Source organism: Camellia sinensis, chromosome 4 (assembly GCF_055761805.1).
Source record: "Camellia sinensis isolate YWXY chromosome 4, ASM5576180v1, whole genome shotgun sequence".
Classification (NCBI taxonomy): Eukaryota; Viridiplantae; Streptophyta; class Magnoliopsida; order Ericales; family Theaceae; genus Camellia; species Camellia sinensis.
In genome coordinates, this window is record NC_138964.1 from 172,351,331 (window position 1) to 172,370,213 (window position 18,883).

The window sequence follows — 18,883 nt, forward strand, 5'->3', positions numbered from 1 at the left end:
AAGGGATACAAATCCATGCATATATAAAGACAAAATGGGTTCCCATTTATAAAAAATAATAATAATAATAATCCATATGAAATCCATAGAATATCTGTAGAATTTCTCTCTAACATTCATATTGTCATTTTCCTCCATATTTGGTGGATTAGAAAAATCTAAAGGCATTCGGGATCTAATTTTGTTCGTACATAACGCAATCAGACATCAGTCTTTAGACTGGGCTTCTTTGTATCTTGAAGACGGATTCATGAATAACTTGGTGCATATCATATTCGACAAAATTTGTGGGGGCAAATATCATCTTAAATAAAGCGCCATTGTCACGCCCTTTGAAACAATACTAATTATTTTACCTCTTTCCATCTCATTTACTGAATTTACACCAACAAACATTTGTAATAATTGTGTTATGAATGGTTGGGGAGACGAAGAATAATTGTAGTGATGATCCGATCAAGAGGTGGTTGCAAGAGGTGGTTGTAATGTACTGGCGACTGCAATAGTGGTGTAGTGATAATAGCAAAATGATGTAACGATGACAATGGAAATAGAGATTATGGTGGTTCTTACAACATTAAAATTGTCATCATCCAACCCTTTCAGAAGCCCTTCTTACAACATTAAAATCTCCTAAGAAAATCCAAGACTCAGCATTCACTATGCTATACAGATTCCTATAATTTGTCTTGGCCTATGATTAAAAAGAAAGTACAAAAATTTACCCAACTTGGAAAGGACTCAAGTGTTTTAAGAATAGAAATGGTCAGAATAAAAATATATCATAAATCTAACTTGAAAGAATAATATACCAGTCGGAAAGAACCTAACACAATCCAGTCCATGACTAATTTTTGTACAAAATTAATAGGACTGCTTCCCGGAATTACCAGCTCCCTAATGAAAAGATCACCACAAATCCCCCTCCCACCTCTCTTCTTCTGTTGCGGGAAAACAAAACTGGATTTGAAAGTTCCAATGGAGAAATGAAAAACTGTTCACAATTCTTGAATGAAAGTTGCAAATAATCTATTAACATACAACTCATAAGAAAACAAGAGACCATGATAGAATTCCAACTGCAACAATAGCACTTGCAGAAGCACTGCCATGCATGTAGCGGGCAGGACAGCCAGAGCTAGTGGAATTCAAAGATGGGGCTGTGCTGTTTAGGAAGGTTCCATTCTTGCCATTACTGCATACACACAAAGGCAAGAAATATATCACATTACAACATATGAGAGTTTTAGGGACCAAATGTTTTGATCTCTAAAAGTAAAATTTTTGTAAAAGACATTTAGGTTCCAATTTCTATTGTCATCAGAATAGTCGCTAAAAGGCCATCCTGAAAAGTAAAAAAACAAGACTTTTAGCGACAAAAATTTGAAAATGTCACTAATAAATAGACTTTTAGGGACAAAATAATGGTCACAAAATATGATTTATTTTTTTAGACAAAAAAATTGGTCCCAAAAGGATAATTATTCATCACTAATATCTAATTTTCGTTGCTAAAAATATAATGACGACACTTTTCGCAACAAAAATATTTGGTTCCTAAAAAATAATTTTGTCCCCAAATTTTGATCTCTATAACCTTAATTTTTTGTAGTGTCAGCAGCTAAAAACTTATGCTTAATTTTTTGTACTATATTAGTCCAAAACTGAACTGTTCTGCAAAACAAGGAAATATTACCTTCCGGGAAATACACAAGAACCATGAGCTGCATCATTGAAACAGAATAAAGTACAACGTAAGTCACTTGCAATATAAATTTAAAAGAAAATGGAAAAAAGAAGAGAGAAGGGTGTTTGTGCTTGCTATGTCATTCCAATCTTACTTGGATTTGTGGTAGTGATTGTAGCCACCCCATTGAAGTCACATGTTCCTGACGCCTTCCCCATCTGCTGATAGTAAGTGTCAAAAGCATAAGTTGCGTGCGCGGCCACGGTGTCTGGTTCATAGCACGGTTGCCCCTGCAGCAAAGCCGAACAATTGACCTTGCCAGGCCCACAAGCCCAATCTAAAGCAGCTTGCAGCATTTTGGCATCAGCACCGTCCTTAGCAGTACAGTAAGTCTGATTTGCAGTATCATTTGCCAACACCGATCCCGACCCAGTCAAGTGCAAAATGTAAATTGGCACCCCATTTGCATCAAACAATCCCCAGTTCTTCTCAGACAAAGGCCCGGGTTTCATATCCTCGTTATAGAGCTCGTATATGTAAGTACTCACAGAAATTCCAGGGTGTTTGGGAGTACCGGTTTTGTTTAGCACATGCTTTATCAAATTGCTGTTGTAAGTGTTGGCATTGTCTAAATTTGCATCTGGTTCACTAGAATCACCTTTAGATGGCCAGCCCGACTCGGTCACCATAACTGGAATGTTAGTGAAATTAAGGTAAGCCATTGCAAAGTAAGCAGCGTCGACCATAGCATCAAAGACATTGGAGTAATGGAGAAGTGTGTTGGCATCAACAGCTTCTTTGTTTGAAGGAAGGGGTCGGAAAAGTGCATAATCTAATGGAATAACGCCATTGGATTGCATGTAATCATAATACGGGTATATGTTTAGCATGAGAGATGAACCTGATGACTGCAAGAAACTGAGCAAGGGGACCATAACTGGATTCAAAGAGCGGTTGAAGAAAGCTTGCGATGGTGGGAAAGAATCAAGAATTATGGAGGAAGAAAGAGGTGTTGAAACTTTGATTTGCCTATCCAAATTGGACGCGACAAGCGCTGATTGGATGTACTTGAGGGCACTGACTAGGACGTGTGCTGCATTCGGGAGGGTGGTTAGAACCTCAGAACCGACACAAATGGTTGTAATATTGGTAGCTGGATAATGTGCTACGACATTCTGTGAGACCCAGTTAGCGGCGGTGGAATTTGATTGGCCAATGCCGAGGAGCTGTTCGTTGGGAACAGAGATAGCAACTTTAATGTCGGTATTGGCAAGTGCAAGAAGCATGCCGCGGTCAGCGTTGTATAGACGGACATGCCGGATTTGTTGGGCTTTAAGAAGGGCTACTACTTGAGTTGGGTGTGGCATGTCTGCGAGGTCTGTTCCTATATTCACACCGATATATGCATCTGCAAAGAAGGAATAAATCATTAAAAAAATTATGCAAATATCTACAATTTAAATCTTTGAAGTTAATACTCAAAAGGATGCAAATGCAAGCCCCGTTGAGAATAAGTATGTTCAAACAGTCATAATTATTGGCAAAAGGATTGCTTTGATGTTGCTTCACTCAGCGATTATTAGGGAAATTGTCAAAGGTGCCAAGAACATAACTTCAAATCTCCGTGATTAGTGAAAAATTAATAGTCATATACATAACTACTAAATTTTTCAATGAACTATTGTCAAATTTATTATCTTTTTTTCTTTATAAACAAAAAATCTGGGCATAGATAGATTAGTCGGTCAGAGCTAGAAATTAAATAAAAGGTACACCCAATTTAGTCCCAACTCCTAATCACTGGCGGGGTCTGGAAGGGTACAGACCAACCTTTGACCATTATACAAGCTACCATGCACGAACATTTCAAAACCTTCAGGCAGGACAAATCATGATCAGAAGTGATGCATTTAAATGAGGCAACTAAGGACCAACAAATCATTAGGTTCAGCCCATTTCATGATAGTGACAATCCTAATAAAAACTATCTGAATTTAGTGGATCACAAACAATTGAGCATTACTAATAGGCACCACCACGTAATCATGCATGTTAGCCCATTCTAGTGATCCATCACAAAGCCAAATTCAATTCAATTGGTTAGTTTTTGCAATCAAATCTTTAAATATCAAACATGCAATTCTAATAATGAAAAATTTTGGCCTAAGAAATAGATGGTGAAGTCCCATTCCCTGTTGAGCTTTTGCCAATAATAAACATAACAACATAGCAATCTAAAGCGCTTTCCTTCTGTTTCTTGAGGCAGGATAAGAAACTAAGGCTAACAATGCATGCACCATCATTGTTAAACAGTCCATTTAATGAATGAGCATTAGCAACCTATAGATTGAGAAAGAAAATCAAGATGCAGCTATTTCCCAACTGAATAATGTGGCAAAAAATTTAGAATTTTCAGTTACATGAAAATCACGGTTCAGTTTAGCAACCAGCAGATTGAGAAAGAAAATCAAGATTCAGTTATTTCCCAACTGAATAATGTGGCACAAAAATAGAATGAAAATCAAGGTTCATTTTAACTATTTCAAACTGGGGGTCTTTTTGGGGAAAAAAATATATTTAAAATTGGTCTTAAATACAAGAATTTCATTGCCACATCTTTCTTTCTATATCACATGGGGATAAGATTAGAATTTTCAATTAGTGAAATTATACAACTTTTTCTTCTTCTTCTTCTTCATCTTTTGATGTCACAATGTGGGACAGTCTTTCAGTATTTGATTATTTAATACAAGAAAAGTAAAATTTTTCTAAGATATCTAAATCACAACCTCAGATCAGTATTTTCATCATTACACTTCACATAAAAAGATAAAGCTACTAAACTTCAGAAAGATCATAAAACAAAAGGAGATCGATATATATATATATATAGAGAGAGAGAGAGAGAGAGAGAGAAAGAGAGAGATTGTTTTGTGAAAAAAGCCCACTTGTGCATTCTTCTCAAATCTAAACAACTAATAGTTAAATGGATACGAACATGAACACGAACAAGAATAAATAAATACATAAATGCATATATATACATATGTGTGTGTGTGTGTGTGTGTTTTGAGAAGGGTTTTGTAATGGATATTACTACAGTGAGAGTGAGATATGATACCCTTTCACCAGAACAACAAAATACCACCTTTACCTTAAGAAAATGAAGTAAATCCCAGTATTCCACCACTGTTTAAGCCAACCCCCCAAATGAAACTTACAAAAACATCAGTACAAAGCAACAATGAAGAAGAGAGAGAGAGAGAGAGCTCACCATCATCAGCAAAGACGGTAGAGACTGCTATAAGCAGAAGAAGAAGCAATGCCATAGATTTTCCACTGCAATCACTCTCAGTGACAACAACAACAACAACAACAAAAATAAAGAAAATTAGAGAGAGAGAGAGAGGGGGGGGGGGGGGGATGTTAAGGAGAGTAAAGTAATGGATTTGAGAGATGAAAATACAATCAATAAAAACAAGAGGGTAATGGTGTGGAGTATTTAAGATTAAGACAGAGAGAGAGAGAGGGTGGGGGGATGGGGTCGGTTCATCAATCACGTGGAGGTCTTGTCAGAGGATCGGACGGCTGAGAAACGAGGTAACAGTGAGCAGTTTGGGGGGATTCTTTTGATGCCTAGATGCGAACAACAACATTGGTAGCCGTTACAGCTCTTAAGCCTGTTTGGGTTTTTTCTGCGTGTATTATTATAGGAAATTATAATAATATTTACTACTATCAATTCACTTTTATTAATTTAAAAATTATTTAAATTTTTTATTTTTTAATTCAAATTTATGTTATATATAAATCTCACACTACACAAATTAATTTCTTTACATAAATTATCTCATCAGAATTTTCTTAATGAATAATATTTTGACTTTTTAAAAAGATAAAAAAATAATTTATAATAATTTTTTTTAATTTTTAAATTAAAATATTTAGTTTCCGCTTTAATGTCCAAACAAGATGTAAGACATGTGTCTTTATGTGCTATATGTGCATTCTGGCAATAATAGGCCGAGGAGAGAGAGAGGCCCCACCAGATGCTAACAAAAGGACACACTCACTGCTCGTCGGAAATTAGCTTGTTTCAACGGTCATGTTTTGTACTTTTTTACGACTTGTATGCTTTTTTACAGTGGGATAAAAACATGGAAAAATAATTATAAATTAATAATTTTTTTATAAATATTAATAATTAAACGGTCGTGTTAGGGAGCTCGAAAATGAACTTTCCGAATCTCCCTAATTTTTTTTTTTGTTTCAGAAGCAGAAAATCAGAAGGAAGAAGGAGAAGAGAAGGAAAGAGGAAGGAGGAGGAGGAGGAGGAGAGGAACTGGAGAGGGCCATAATCACAGGGGAGGAGGAGGCAGAGGCGGGACTGGGCAGAGGTGGGACTGAGCTGGGCGGCGATCGGGTTGGGCTGGACGATGACGGGGACGACGAGCTGCGACATCCCGGCGACGAGCTCTTCCCTGCGACGACGACGAGCTGCGACCTGCCTCTGCCTCTCCCTATCCCTCTCCCTCTCTCTTTCTCTCCTTCTCCCTCTCCCGGTCTCAGAGTTGCATGAAGAAGACGAAGGAAAAAGGAAAAAAAAAAGTGAAGAAAATGCCCAAAACGACGTCGTTTTGGGCATTAGAGGGATTAGGAGGGAAGAATTTCGAGCTGTCAAACATTATTCATAATTAAATTTGTAAATGTTATTGTGAGTTTGTATTTTTTTTTTTTCCAAACACCGTCGTCGGATAATAATCCCTGAAAACATTAACTCATGCAAAGATTTAAAACCTTATGGTCGTGTTTGTTTATTTTTGTAGTTCATAGGAATGGATTATATGACTGTTTATGAAAAATGAGTGGGAGCACTAATTAGTGCTACCACTAATGATGTGGCCGTGGGTTTCACCAACTGTTCCAATGTTGTTGTGTCTATTTTTTATTTTTTATTTTTTGAAAAAGTGAGTGCCACATCATTAGTGATTGTTTTAGAGTTCCCCTTTTAGTGGTCTCTAGCATTGTTAAATGTTTATTTGAAAAAATAATTGTATGAGATTAGAAATTTTCTGTAGTGAGGCAGGGGATTAGTAATAGTAATAGTGGAGGTGATATTCAAATCTAATCCTTCAAAATTGGAGGTAAAATGATTATTTTACCCCTTATTTTACAAAAACAACAATAATTTTTTTAATATAATTTCATATATTTAATCACGGGTTAAATACATTTTTATCCCCTAAACTATACATGTTTTGTCTATTTGACCCCTTAACTATTGATTGTGTTTCTATAGTCCCTAAACTTTAAAAAAATATGTTTGTCAAGTTTAATTTGTGTCTGTCGTTCAAATCATAGCGTTAGTAGAGGACAAAATAGACATTTTACAAACAAATAAAACTGGAAGGCATGTTTCCGGGACATTCTATATACACACACCCTTTCCTCTCTATACAAATCTTTCTTAATACACACACTAAAAAAATAAATCCTAATATATTTGACTCACTACACACACCTATTATTCCACATATACCCTCAAATGTAAATCATACACACACACCCCCTCTCACACACACACACCCGTGAGACCCCTTTCACACACACCCATCTGAGAACCCCTCTCACACACACACACCCATCTCTCACACTCTCCACCGTTCCTCTCCAAAAGCTTCATCCATCCATTTGTTTCATTGAAGTTTTGGCATCATTGAAGTTTTGCCATTGAAGGGCATTGAAGGGCATTGAAGAACATTGAAATTTTCACATTTTAGGTTAGTTTACACAGATTATAATCTTCTTATTCCTATTTTATTTGTAATGTAGGGTTAATTTTTGCCATTTTCGAAATTTTCAGTCCACTGTTATTGCCGTGTTTCATTCGGCACTGGTTTTTCGAAATTTTTGTTTTTGTTCGGCAGTAGAGTTCCGAAATTTATGCTTCCATTCGGCACTATAGTTCCGAAAATATTGATTTGGTTCGGCTTTCAAGTGCCGAAAATAAATTTTTTTTTTCGGTTTTCAACTTCCGAATATGAGCTATAATTTCGGACAACAAGTTCCGAACAGAACAGGTATTTTCGGACAACAACTTCCGAACAGAATAGGTGTTTTCGGACAACAACTTCCGAACAGAAAATAATTATTATTTTTTTTTTCCTTCTAACACTTAATTAAAACGCTTAATTGTAACACTCACTACACACACTCTCATTAATAACATATTCAACAAAAGTAATGTTACCGGTTCGTTGTAACATTGCCACAATGCATACACGTGTCTGTCCATGCCGCCACAAATTTGTCCTTGTAAGGAACCAACCAAGTATCCATGACATATTTGACTGCATCAGGATAACTACTGAATTCCTTAAGTAATGATTTAAGACGCTCCTCGTATTGAATTTCAGAAGATGAATACACTACAGAGTTCCACTCATGGTTGAACTTCTCCCATTTTTGCTGTGTCTCAAACATTTTCTTGCATTTCGTCAACACATTCTTACTGATATGCCAACGACATAATAAATGTCTGGCACTCGGGAATATCTTCTGTATGGCATTCATCAAGGCTAGCTCTCTGTCAGTAACAATAACTGTTGGCACAACAAACCTATCCATGACATCACGTAATGTGGCTAACACCCACGCATAGTTATCGACCCTCTCATACTGTAAGTATGCAAAAGCTACAGAGAATGTCATTTCAGTTGATGTCACTCCCACAATTTCAAGAAGAGGAAGCCGATATCTGTTGGTTTTATATGTGCAATCCATAATTAATATACGTGGGAAAGACCGAAATAAGTCCAAACTGGTAGGATGTGCCCAAAACAAGTCAATCACAGTCATCGTGGACTCTTCAGACCGATGGCGCTCAATGTAATTATACTTGGCCAATTCACCCAATAAGTGTTGCATCTGTGATCTTCCAGCTCTCTGTACCACCCTGTTTCGATGGCGTACATTGTAAATGGTTTTAAGTGTGCTTACATTGAGGGCATCTCGCTGTTTCAAGGTTACTAGGATTTCTTTTGGCCGAACCATGCTCGTTGACATATCCATTAACAATGCTTTCTCATCCTTGGATAGCCTCCCCGCATATGAATGTCCCTCGAGGTGCTCCGCAGGTGGATGATTATGCAATCCGCATACTACAGTCAATGTCCATTCATCATATGTGGTAAACCTGTGAGCCCTCATATCAAAAGGACAACCACACTTCTTCGTACCGGTTATTCTTGATGTATTGTTGCCATCATGTTTTAACTTCTTTGTTGCTCTATATTGGCCACTCCTCTCACAAGCAAGATACATCCTGGGTCTTTTTTTTCCCTCCACCATAGTCTGATGTTTTGATTACAATGACCAAACCATTTCTCTTTCCAACTTCACGTACCCAGTTGAGCAATTCATCCTTACTTTTGAATACCTACAAAGTTAAATAAATATTATCAAACATTTACATTTGGTGAGCAATTCAAAACATAATCGTTATAATTTCGTAGACTGAACTTGTTCAGTTGTGAAATGAGTGGTGTAATCTAACACAAAATTCGCGCAAACCTGACTCCCTTGAGTTGACACATATTCCTGCATGTTTTGTATAACATTACAAATTTTTAATGGCATTATAAAGATTAATTTGCAATTTGAAACTGTAAATTTGGTATGCAGTTTGCAAATTTGGAATATAAAATGGAAAAAAAAAAATTTACTTCATTCGGAAGTAGTTGTCCGAATGTTTTTCCAAATTTCGGAAGTAGAATGTTGTATAAGTTAACATTTTTCGGACAACAACTTCCGAATTTATATATATGTTTCGGACAACAACTTCCGAAATTTATCAATTTATTCGGACATCAACTTCCGAAAATACATAATTATTTCGGTAGTACATTTCCGAACAAAATAAAAAAATTCGGCACTGGTTATCCGAACGACGCTGCGAAAAAAAAAAAAAAATTAAACTCACATTTCCTTCGCTCTGCTTCACATGAATACTTATTTGCTGATTTTCAGAAGACAAATCCTCCATCACAAATAAGTAATGAAGAATGAGGAAGGAAGAATGAGGAAGACAGCTTGTGGAAGGAGTGTGGAGCTTGTGCAAGGAGCTCTGGTATGGAGCTCTGGTATGGAGTCTGTGTGTGTGGATTATTTAGCAAAATGAGGAAGCAGAGGCATTGCTTGCAACGTGTGTGTGTATTGAGAGGATGTGTGTTTATTTGAATTGTGTGAGATGTCTATAATGGTAATTTTATTTAGGGATAAAATTATAATAAAAATAAAATTCATTAAGTGTGTGCAAAGAGTGGAATTGATGTGTGCAAATAGAGGCTCCCCATGTTTCCGCCAGTCTTTGATATATACCCACATATATATACAAGAACAATCATGTCTAAAAAAAAAAAGAAAAAAAAAGAAAAGAAATAGGAAGAACAATATACCAGATGGTTGTGTCTTGGTTTATCACCTTGGTATTGTTGCTGTAAAAGAAGATGTTGATGGTTGACAGGTTGTGAAGGATGCAGTGAGGGTTGTGTGAGTGGAATGAAAATAGTTGTTTCCTGTGTAATATATTTGTTATGTAAGTTGTTGGATATGAAATGAATGGAAGATTTTGTATGGAAAAATTATGTACCCAAATCTTTTATAATGGTTGATTATATTTACCAATAAATTGCTAAGAGAATAACCCAAATTGGGGATTTGAAGATTAACATTGTTTGGACCCAAAATCTTTACACTGTTGTTGTCGTTTTTCAAGCCGGAGCTCTGATCGATGATTGCCAGAATAAAATTGTCGTCGAACTCATTGGGATTTGAGCTTTGCAACAGTTGTTTGAGGTTGAAAGAGCCATCATCGACTTCACTCGCAATCCATCGGAGAAGAGACTGGTTTTGACTCGATTCAGACAACAAGCTCTCCCAATCCTCTAACCTAAGCCCAAATCTTTCATCTCCAGACACCTCGAGTCCTACAGGAATAGGTTGCAGCTCCGACGCCTATTCGTCTTTCCGGCCACCGCATGCGGCGTCTAAATCCGTCGGCCCTCTTTCCGGCGACCAGAGGTTATTGTCGAAAGTCGCCGCCAGACTGACTGTGTTGTCGGTGGAACCAGAGGCGAAGCCCACTCTGCCAAGAGATGAAAATAAGGTTAATGTTGATGTGGAAGGGCTCGGACTCCTTCTTGTGTCCAGCACAGAGATGGGTTCATTGCTTGCAAAACTTCATTATTTCTTCCACCTTGCTTCAGAATCAAAGGGTGTGTTTGATTTGTGTTTGTAAAGTAGTTTTTGAGGTAAAAAGTGTGAAAATTTGTTTGGTTTTTTTTTTCAAAAATGTAAATTATTTTGGAGAGAGAATTTTTTAAAAAAGTAATTGATTTGATGTATATGAGACATAGAGTGATTTTGAAAAATAAGTAATCAAATAAAATTTTGAGATTTTTTTTAAAAAAATTTATTTGATTTGATTACTCTTAAAATTTTATTTGTAGAAATTTTTTTCCAAAATTCTTTCTAAAAAACAAACCAAACAAGGCCAAAACCTCTAACTTCCAACACACTCTTTCCTTTCAAGTTGTATTGCATTCCTATCATCTAACAAAACCAAGATCTTAAATAACCAAGCAAAAATTGTGTTTTCTTTTTCCAGATTTGAAATGGGTATTGGGATTTCTATAATAGGTTTTCAAAGATTCAAGCTTGAAACCAAACTCATGGCCATGAATCTGTCAAGAGACCCAAAGAAAAAATCCAGAGAGCTTAAACTGTCATCCCTTTCCTCCAGCCTTTTTCTCTTTTCCTTTTGATTTCTATTCACTGTATCATATCATAAGCCTATGTTTTTCCCTATTCTTCTCTCTAAATACCACTCCATCTGTCCTCTCTCTCTAAACTTGTTGGTTCTTTTCTTTTCCTTCTTGTTTCTTCCTTCTACTCTCTAAGCAGTACTCTTTGTTCGTACTCTTCTCTGTTCTGCCATGGATGTGTGCATTACAAAAATATCCCAATTCGCCTCACATGTATAACGCATGCGGTTGAGAATGAATGAAATGTTCATTTTGACCTTCGTAGCAGCCTTTCGTATAACGTAGAATGTGGGTGCAACACTATTCCGTTAATGATTTGGATGGTAGATACAAATTGGACTTGACATACATACTTTTTTAAAATTTAAAGACTACAGAAACACTATAAATAATTAAGGAACCAAATAGACAAAACACATATAATTTAGGGAGTAAAAGTGTAATTAACCTTTTAATTACTACCAACTGATACTATCATATTACTATAAAAACAAAAGTAATTTATTTTAAATCTCCAACTTAATATAATTATACTAATAATTCCTTTATTTAATCACACCTTATTAATTATTTTATTTAATTTAATCCGGTAAACAAACGAAATCTATGGGGCCATCTCCCATGGGGCCTCTACCTAGGCTTGGGATAATGAGGGGGATTCTCTAAGGCATTTCGTCAGCCATGTAAGGCCTGTGCGTCTTAATTCAATAATTTATTTCATTTATTTTTCAGAGTCTTTTTAACTTGAATTGAATTGGATTTATTGCATTAGAATTTACAAAATGAATAGAATAAATCATATAAAAAATCAATATGAAATAAAATGATATGAGTAATTTATGATTCAATATAAAATTATGTTTTTAAATTTTTTATATGAATGGCATCCACTTTGAAGTAAAATTAACTGTGTATAACTTTAATATCCAGAATAATATAAACAATTTAACATAAAAAAGTTCTTAAATGTTCATAATCCACCAACTTGCAATTGAAGAGGAATAAAAACTATGACAACGATACATAATTATATTTAGGGTAAATTACAGATACAACTTCTGTGATTTAATTAAAATAGGAATTACTTTTTGTGATTTTAAAAATTACATTTCACTTCTCGAGATTTTTAATTTCATAACAAATCGCTCATTTTATTAATAAATCATCAAGTCAATTAACAGTTTTTAATAATGTTAAAAATATGTTTCAATTAATAATTTAGGTAATTTTATTATTGTATAGGAGAGCAATTATGAATTTTATTTTTTTAGTTAATTCTATTGAATAAAAAATTCTAATAAGGGGGTATTTGTAATTTTTCAAATCATAGGAAATAATTTGTATTTTAAGCAAATCTCAGATGGTGTATTTATAATTTACCTTCATATTTAATAGTTCATTCGACCGCAACTACTAATTCACTGGATTCACTTGGCCAAGAGTCAAAGGGGTTGTTTGGAATAATATAAATAAGTGTATTTTTAAATTTTTTACGAAAAATATACAGAAAAGTAAAAAGGTGACATGATCCAAATAAGTGTATTTATCTAAATAAGTATACTTATTTAATTTAGGAAAAAATAGTGAAACATCACTCTTCAACTTTATGTAGTAGGAGATATCCAATATTTTTTTTTATTAGCTAAGATTCCTCAACATTTTCACAGAGAAAATTTAGCTCAGAGAAATTTTATTTGATTCAGAAAAATTTTGATCCCAACTCAGAAAAATTTTGATGTAAAAATTGAAATTTCTCTAAATCATGGCCAAATTTCTCCGAGCTAGACAAAATTTCTCCAAATTTAATTTTCTCTATGAAAATATTGAAGGATCTTAATTACTATAAAAATATTATATATCATTTATCTTATAAATTTTAATATGTAAAATCTTAAAAAAAAAAATTCATCTTTAATTTATGTCAGATAATGCCTTAGTGATGTTATTGAAAGTACTCAACGTGGCAAGCACTTTCCATAATGAGTTCATATAAACTATTCAAGATAATAATAAATGCAAAACTTAAACGGTCATGAATAATGTTTCTAAATTATAAAGGAAATGTTATGTCCTAAAAAGGTGCCCATTCATAACTATAACTTCACAAAAATTCGTAGAGATTAATTTCTTGTGCCGTGAAGAGAAACTTTACAGCCAGCTTATGAACCATAAATGATATAACCTTTCTCAAAAAAAAAAAAAAAAAAAAAGGTTAATAAAAATGTAATATTCATTACGCAACTATAAAGAATTGTAACTATGAGTTTTTGTTCAATGTGTTCCTTTGTAACTACACCACAAAACTCGTAACTAACATTACAAAAATTCTTAATATTTATCACAAAAATTCATTAATTTTCTTACGATAGAGCATATGCATAGTAGCCTTTCCATATATACGACAAAGTATATATATATATATAGAGGGTCTTTAAATATTATAGATATTTAAAGGGAAGCGAAAGGATATAATTGAAAAAAAAGGGTAAAAAGAGGGGGTCTACAAAAAAATTTAGTAGGGTCAATTTTTTTAAACTTTACTATATCTATAGGGAAAAAAATATATTTTTTCAAATTTGAGGAGGGGCATTGGACTCTCCTGAGCCTGGCATGTACATATGTATTGAAACTAAGATGGTGGAAGCCTATTGCACACCACTGCAAATACAGTAAATTAATTCATTTTGGAAAATGAAGTTCGGCCATATCTGATAAAGTTCTCTGCCTTTTATGTTTAAGGCCTGCCTTGAGTTAGTTGGGACCCTAGGACCAACTTCCACTAGGAAGATGTTTGGTAGTTCAAAATTTTGTAACTCAAATGACTCAAATCTGTCAAAACGATATCGTTTTACACTCAAAATCTGTCAAAACGACGTCGTTTGGAGTGATTTGAGCCATTTGAACCACAAAATTTTGAACTACCTAACATTGTTGCTTCTACTATTGGAGTCCTTTATATATGTTCTCACACAAAATAAAGATTGAACAATCGGATGAATATCCATAATTTTTTTTTTATTTTTTTTATTGTTAGTACTTTTCTTTCTTATATAATTATAAAAATTATGTACTAAAATTTACTTAAATTAAAATATGAATAAATTCATTACAATAACTATAAAAAATAAAAATAATAAAAATTGGTTACAAAATCTAAATCTATAATGTCAAAGACAGTATGAATTAAATAGAAACTAATAATTTTATAATGGAATGCAATATTTCAAAAAAAGGTAAATTAGAAATCAATAAATTTATTGAAACTAATTTACAGAAGTATAGATTCCCTGCACAGACCAAGGTAACCAATCTTACTTCACCTACAAACGGACCACTTCATTTATCAAGTCACTGTCCTTTATCAAGTCCCTGGTCATGTTCTAGAAATGAAGTTAGCAAAGAGAGAGGGAATAGAAATTAATGCAAAAATCAAAACCTAAAATTAAGGTACAGTACAGATATTATGCTATAAGGGCTGGAATATTTGTTTTAGCCCTTAGTTTCGCTTTTGGACTTGGGTCTTCATCTCTGGGCCTAAGTTGTACTATAAGGCTAGAATATTTGACAGGCCTAGGCCTAAGTTGTACTATTTTTTTTAGGAAAATTTTGGGGACCCAAGGCAGAGGCTTTGCTGCCCTTGCCTCAGGGCCGGCCTGTTTTATCAGTTAAACTTCAAGATATAATTTTATAACGTGAAAAATTCAAAGGTACGTTTGATAAAACTACAATAATTAAATTGATATAATGTGAAACATTCAAATGTACAATTAATACAATTAAAATTGAAAAAATCAAAAGTACAAAAAATATACTAAAAAAAGCTACACATATAAGGGTGAGTATGGACACGTGATACTCTATAAGAATTTGATTGGTAGAGAGGGGTGGGGGTCCACGATTTGTGTTAGGGATGAGAGAACAACATATGACTAAGTAATTGATAATTGATTTGGAGTATGGCCACGTGATGTTCTAAGATTATTGAATAATTTCCGCACATATAAGTTGCCTATATATACATTAAAATCAAAAGAAAAATAAATAAAACAAGGGGAACTTACTGATAAGTCCTATATATAAAGTTTAAAATCCATCAAATTTGAAAACAAAACACTTGTACCAATTAGTCATATATATTTTTAATTGTTACTAAAAAAATCCTATTGTTTTTTTTTTTAAAAATATTTTTTTTAAAAAAAAGAATTAAAAGCACTGCTACATCCTACCATCGTCGAACTTTCGTTAGATGGTTATCGGAGACTCACCGAAATGATCAACATCATCGGGAAGTCAACTGAATATCATCAAAAATTCGTTGGAGTATCATCAGAACTGTCACGTCCCAAAAAATAATACCAATAATCCATTCCATAAGATCTATGAACATAATAGAAATGATACACTTTCATTCATCAGAGTTTATGTTACAAAAAGTATTATATGCATTATATATTTATAAATGTTCATCCTAAATCTATAATATGTAATATTAGTTAATAATAACAAAATAAATACCCTACGGGCTTACATCTTTCCAAGATATCATTTGGTTACAACAAAAGAGAGTCATAAGCTCTAAATATGTAACATCCTCGGCTTGAATAAACATTTAAACACATAAATAACAAGGAACAGAGCCTCCAGCTCTTAAGTCATCCCAAGCTACGTCCTTAGAGGAAGCATATCACCTGTACCTGAAAATGGTTTCCAAAGTAAGGTGAGCCAAAGCCCAGTAGAAACAGTCTAATACAATATATGAGATTTAACTAAGATATAAGTGTTAGATAAATGTTCAATATACATAACCAACTTACATTTTCCATGACCATTCAATATTTATATTCATATCTCAATCCATTTCCAGTGATTCATTTTAAGCCAATTCATAAGTTTAGTTCATTGTTATATAAACAATCCAAATGAGACTACAACTCATTGGTTCACAATTTAATAACATCTATTATTCAAAACACTTCAACATGCCATTTTATGAAATTTTCATCCGAGGGAATCGGCACCCATATATATACAAGATTTCGGGACTTTCACCCTAGACACTCCGGCTAACTTAATTTTAAATGGAGTCCATCCCCTATCTCCTTCCAAACAATGGAGTACATCCCCTTTCTCCTTCCAAACAATTATACATATACAATATATCCAAAACATCGTCATATACAATGACTACCCACAACACATTTTCAATGATTTAATCATACCGTCATATTCAATGACATACTTCAAATGATTAGTTTCAATTCACCTAATCCTCATGCAATGTCTACAACAATCACATCTATCCTCTACCGATAGCCCAAAACAGATATTTTTAAACAGATATACAATCTATATAACAGATATTTTATCAAATTTCCATAGGTGAGTGATTTAACAAATCCAATTACACCATTCATTCATACATCTTTCGAATTTCACATTTTCCATGACAATTCCATTATTTATACAAAATAATCATTCAAAACAAATTAGGGCAAAACTCTCCATTTTTCAAATATCAATCCCCAGGCCAAATTTTACCATTTTAACCCAAGGTAACCTCGTATTCAAAGCCCCAACTCCATTTATAGAACCTAACATAGAAAACCCTCTTTCAATTTGAGTCCAAACCCTAACTTTACCCAAATCACGCACAAAACTCATTATTTATACATAACAACAAATAACTAGATTAAAGATTATAACAAAGTGTAGAATATCCCTACTTCAAGAGTAGAAGCCCAAAGGAGAAATGGAAGAACTTAAAAAATGCTCAAACTTGGTTTTACTCGGATCAAATAGAAGCCCACAAGATGCTTTATCTTTTTAACAAATGAACTAGGGTTGAGAGATCCCTAAATCTAGGTGTATTTGTAGAGAGAGAGATAGAGCATTTTAGAGACAAAGAGAGTGCCGAATTAGGGTTTTGAGTAAAAAGGAAATCAAAAAGTGATATAAAACTGCTCTGTTGCGAATTGATATACACGAGGCTCGCTCGAGCGAAGGAGTTGTTGCTCGAGTGACCAGACACAACAAGTGACCTTGCTCGAGCGCAAGAAGCGTCGCTCGAGCACAAAATACATACCTTCAGAAGTTTTACAGATACACACTCTCGCTCGAGCGCAAAAAGCCTCGCTCGAGCGAAGAACTTCACCTTCCCAGAAATTCTGCGTCTGGGAAAAAATACTGAGAACTCTCAAATCTCGCTCGAGTGCAAGAAACCTCGCTCGAGTTTATAATGTTCATTTACAATGTTCATGATTTACTCAAGTTTATAATACTGAGACATATGCAATGCTTACTTGAATCCAAGTTCTCAAGACATCCACAACATATACAATGTTCATATTGACCTGTGTTTCCAAAACATATTCAACATATATAATGTTTTCACACTTTAACACACATGCAATGTGTTTACACTTCATGAACGAAACTAGTCTCAAAATATGCTCAAGCATCAACAAATAAGTCCAGATATTTCTTATGGACTTCAAATTTACGCTCCTAAGTTGCTTCCTCAACCCCGTGATGTTTCCATAACACTTTAACCAAGGGAATTATCTTGCCTCGCAAGACTTGGTCCTGTCTATCCAAGACTCTCACCAATCTCTCATCATACGAGGAATCCTCATCTACCTCTAAGTTGGTCCAATCCAATACATGCGATGAATCCGGCTCATACTTTCAAAGCATACTAATATGAAATACGTCATGCACTTCGGAAAGTTGTGGCGGTAACACCAAACGATAGGTAACCTCTCCAATCCGCTCAAGGATCTCAAAAGATCCAATGAATTGAGGGGATAACTTCTCATTTTGCCCAAATCTCATAAGACCCCGCTTAGGTGATATCTTCAAAAAAACATGGTCTTCCACCTCAAAAGACAAAGGTCTCCTCCTATGGTCGACATAGCTTTTTTAGGGACTCTGGGATGTAGCCAACCTCTTATGGATAAGTGCTACTTTCTCCATCGTTTCTTGAACCAACTCTGGACCCAACAAAGGTGCATCACCCACTTCGGCCCAACACGCTGGAGATCTACATGGTCGGCCATACAAAGCCTCAAATAGTGCCATGCCAATACTCGATTAGAAGCTGTTATTGTAGGCAAACTCCACTAAGGGTAAGTGTCTCTCCCACGACCTTTTAAAATCAAGAATACAGCCTCAAAGCATATCCTTAAGGATCTGAATAGTACGCTCAGACTGCCCGTCAATTTGAGAATAGTAAGCAGTACTAAAGGTCAATCTAGTGCCCAAAGCACTCTGCAAGCTCTACCACAACCGAGCTGTGAAAAGGAAATCTCTATCCGAAACAATCATCACAGGGACCTTGTGCAATCCCACTATATCCTTGATATATAAGTCGGCA

At 34.6% G+C, this 18,883-nt stretch overlaps 2 protein-coding genes across 2 annotated transcripts; both read right to left on the bottom strand.

Moving 5' to 3' along the window:
- Positions 1–763: 763 nt before the first annotated feature.
- LOC114304304 (O-Glycosyl hydrolases family 17 protein) lies at positions 764–5,351 on the bottom strand. Its single transcript, XM_028249469.2, has 4 exons — positions 4,962–5,351; positions 1,842–3,095; positions 1,697–1,724; positions 764–1,195 (listed from the first exon to the last, which is right to left on the bottom strand). Exons 1-4 carry the CDS (start codon positions 5,014–5,016, stop codon positions 1,045–1,047), a joined length of 1,488 nt encoding a protein of 495 aa, XP_028105270.2. The 5' UTR covers positions 5,017–5,351; the 3' UTR covers positions 764–1,044.
- Positions 5,352–7,933: 2,582 nt separating this feature from the next.
- Positions 7,934–9,010, bottom strand: LOC145824231 (protein FAR1-RELATED SEQUENCE 5-like). The gene has a single exon (XM_082923855.1). The coding sequence runs from the start codon at positions 9,008–9,010 to the stop codon at positions 7,934–7,936; it is 1,077 nt and encodes a 358-aa protein (XP_082779981.1).
- Positions 9,011–18,883: the final 9,873 nt, after the last annotated feature.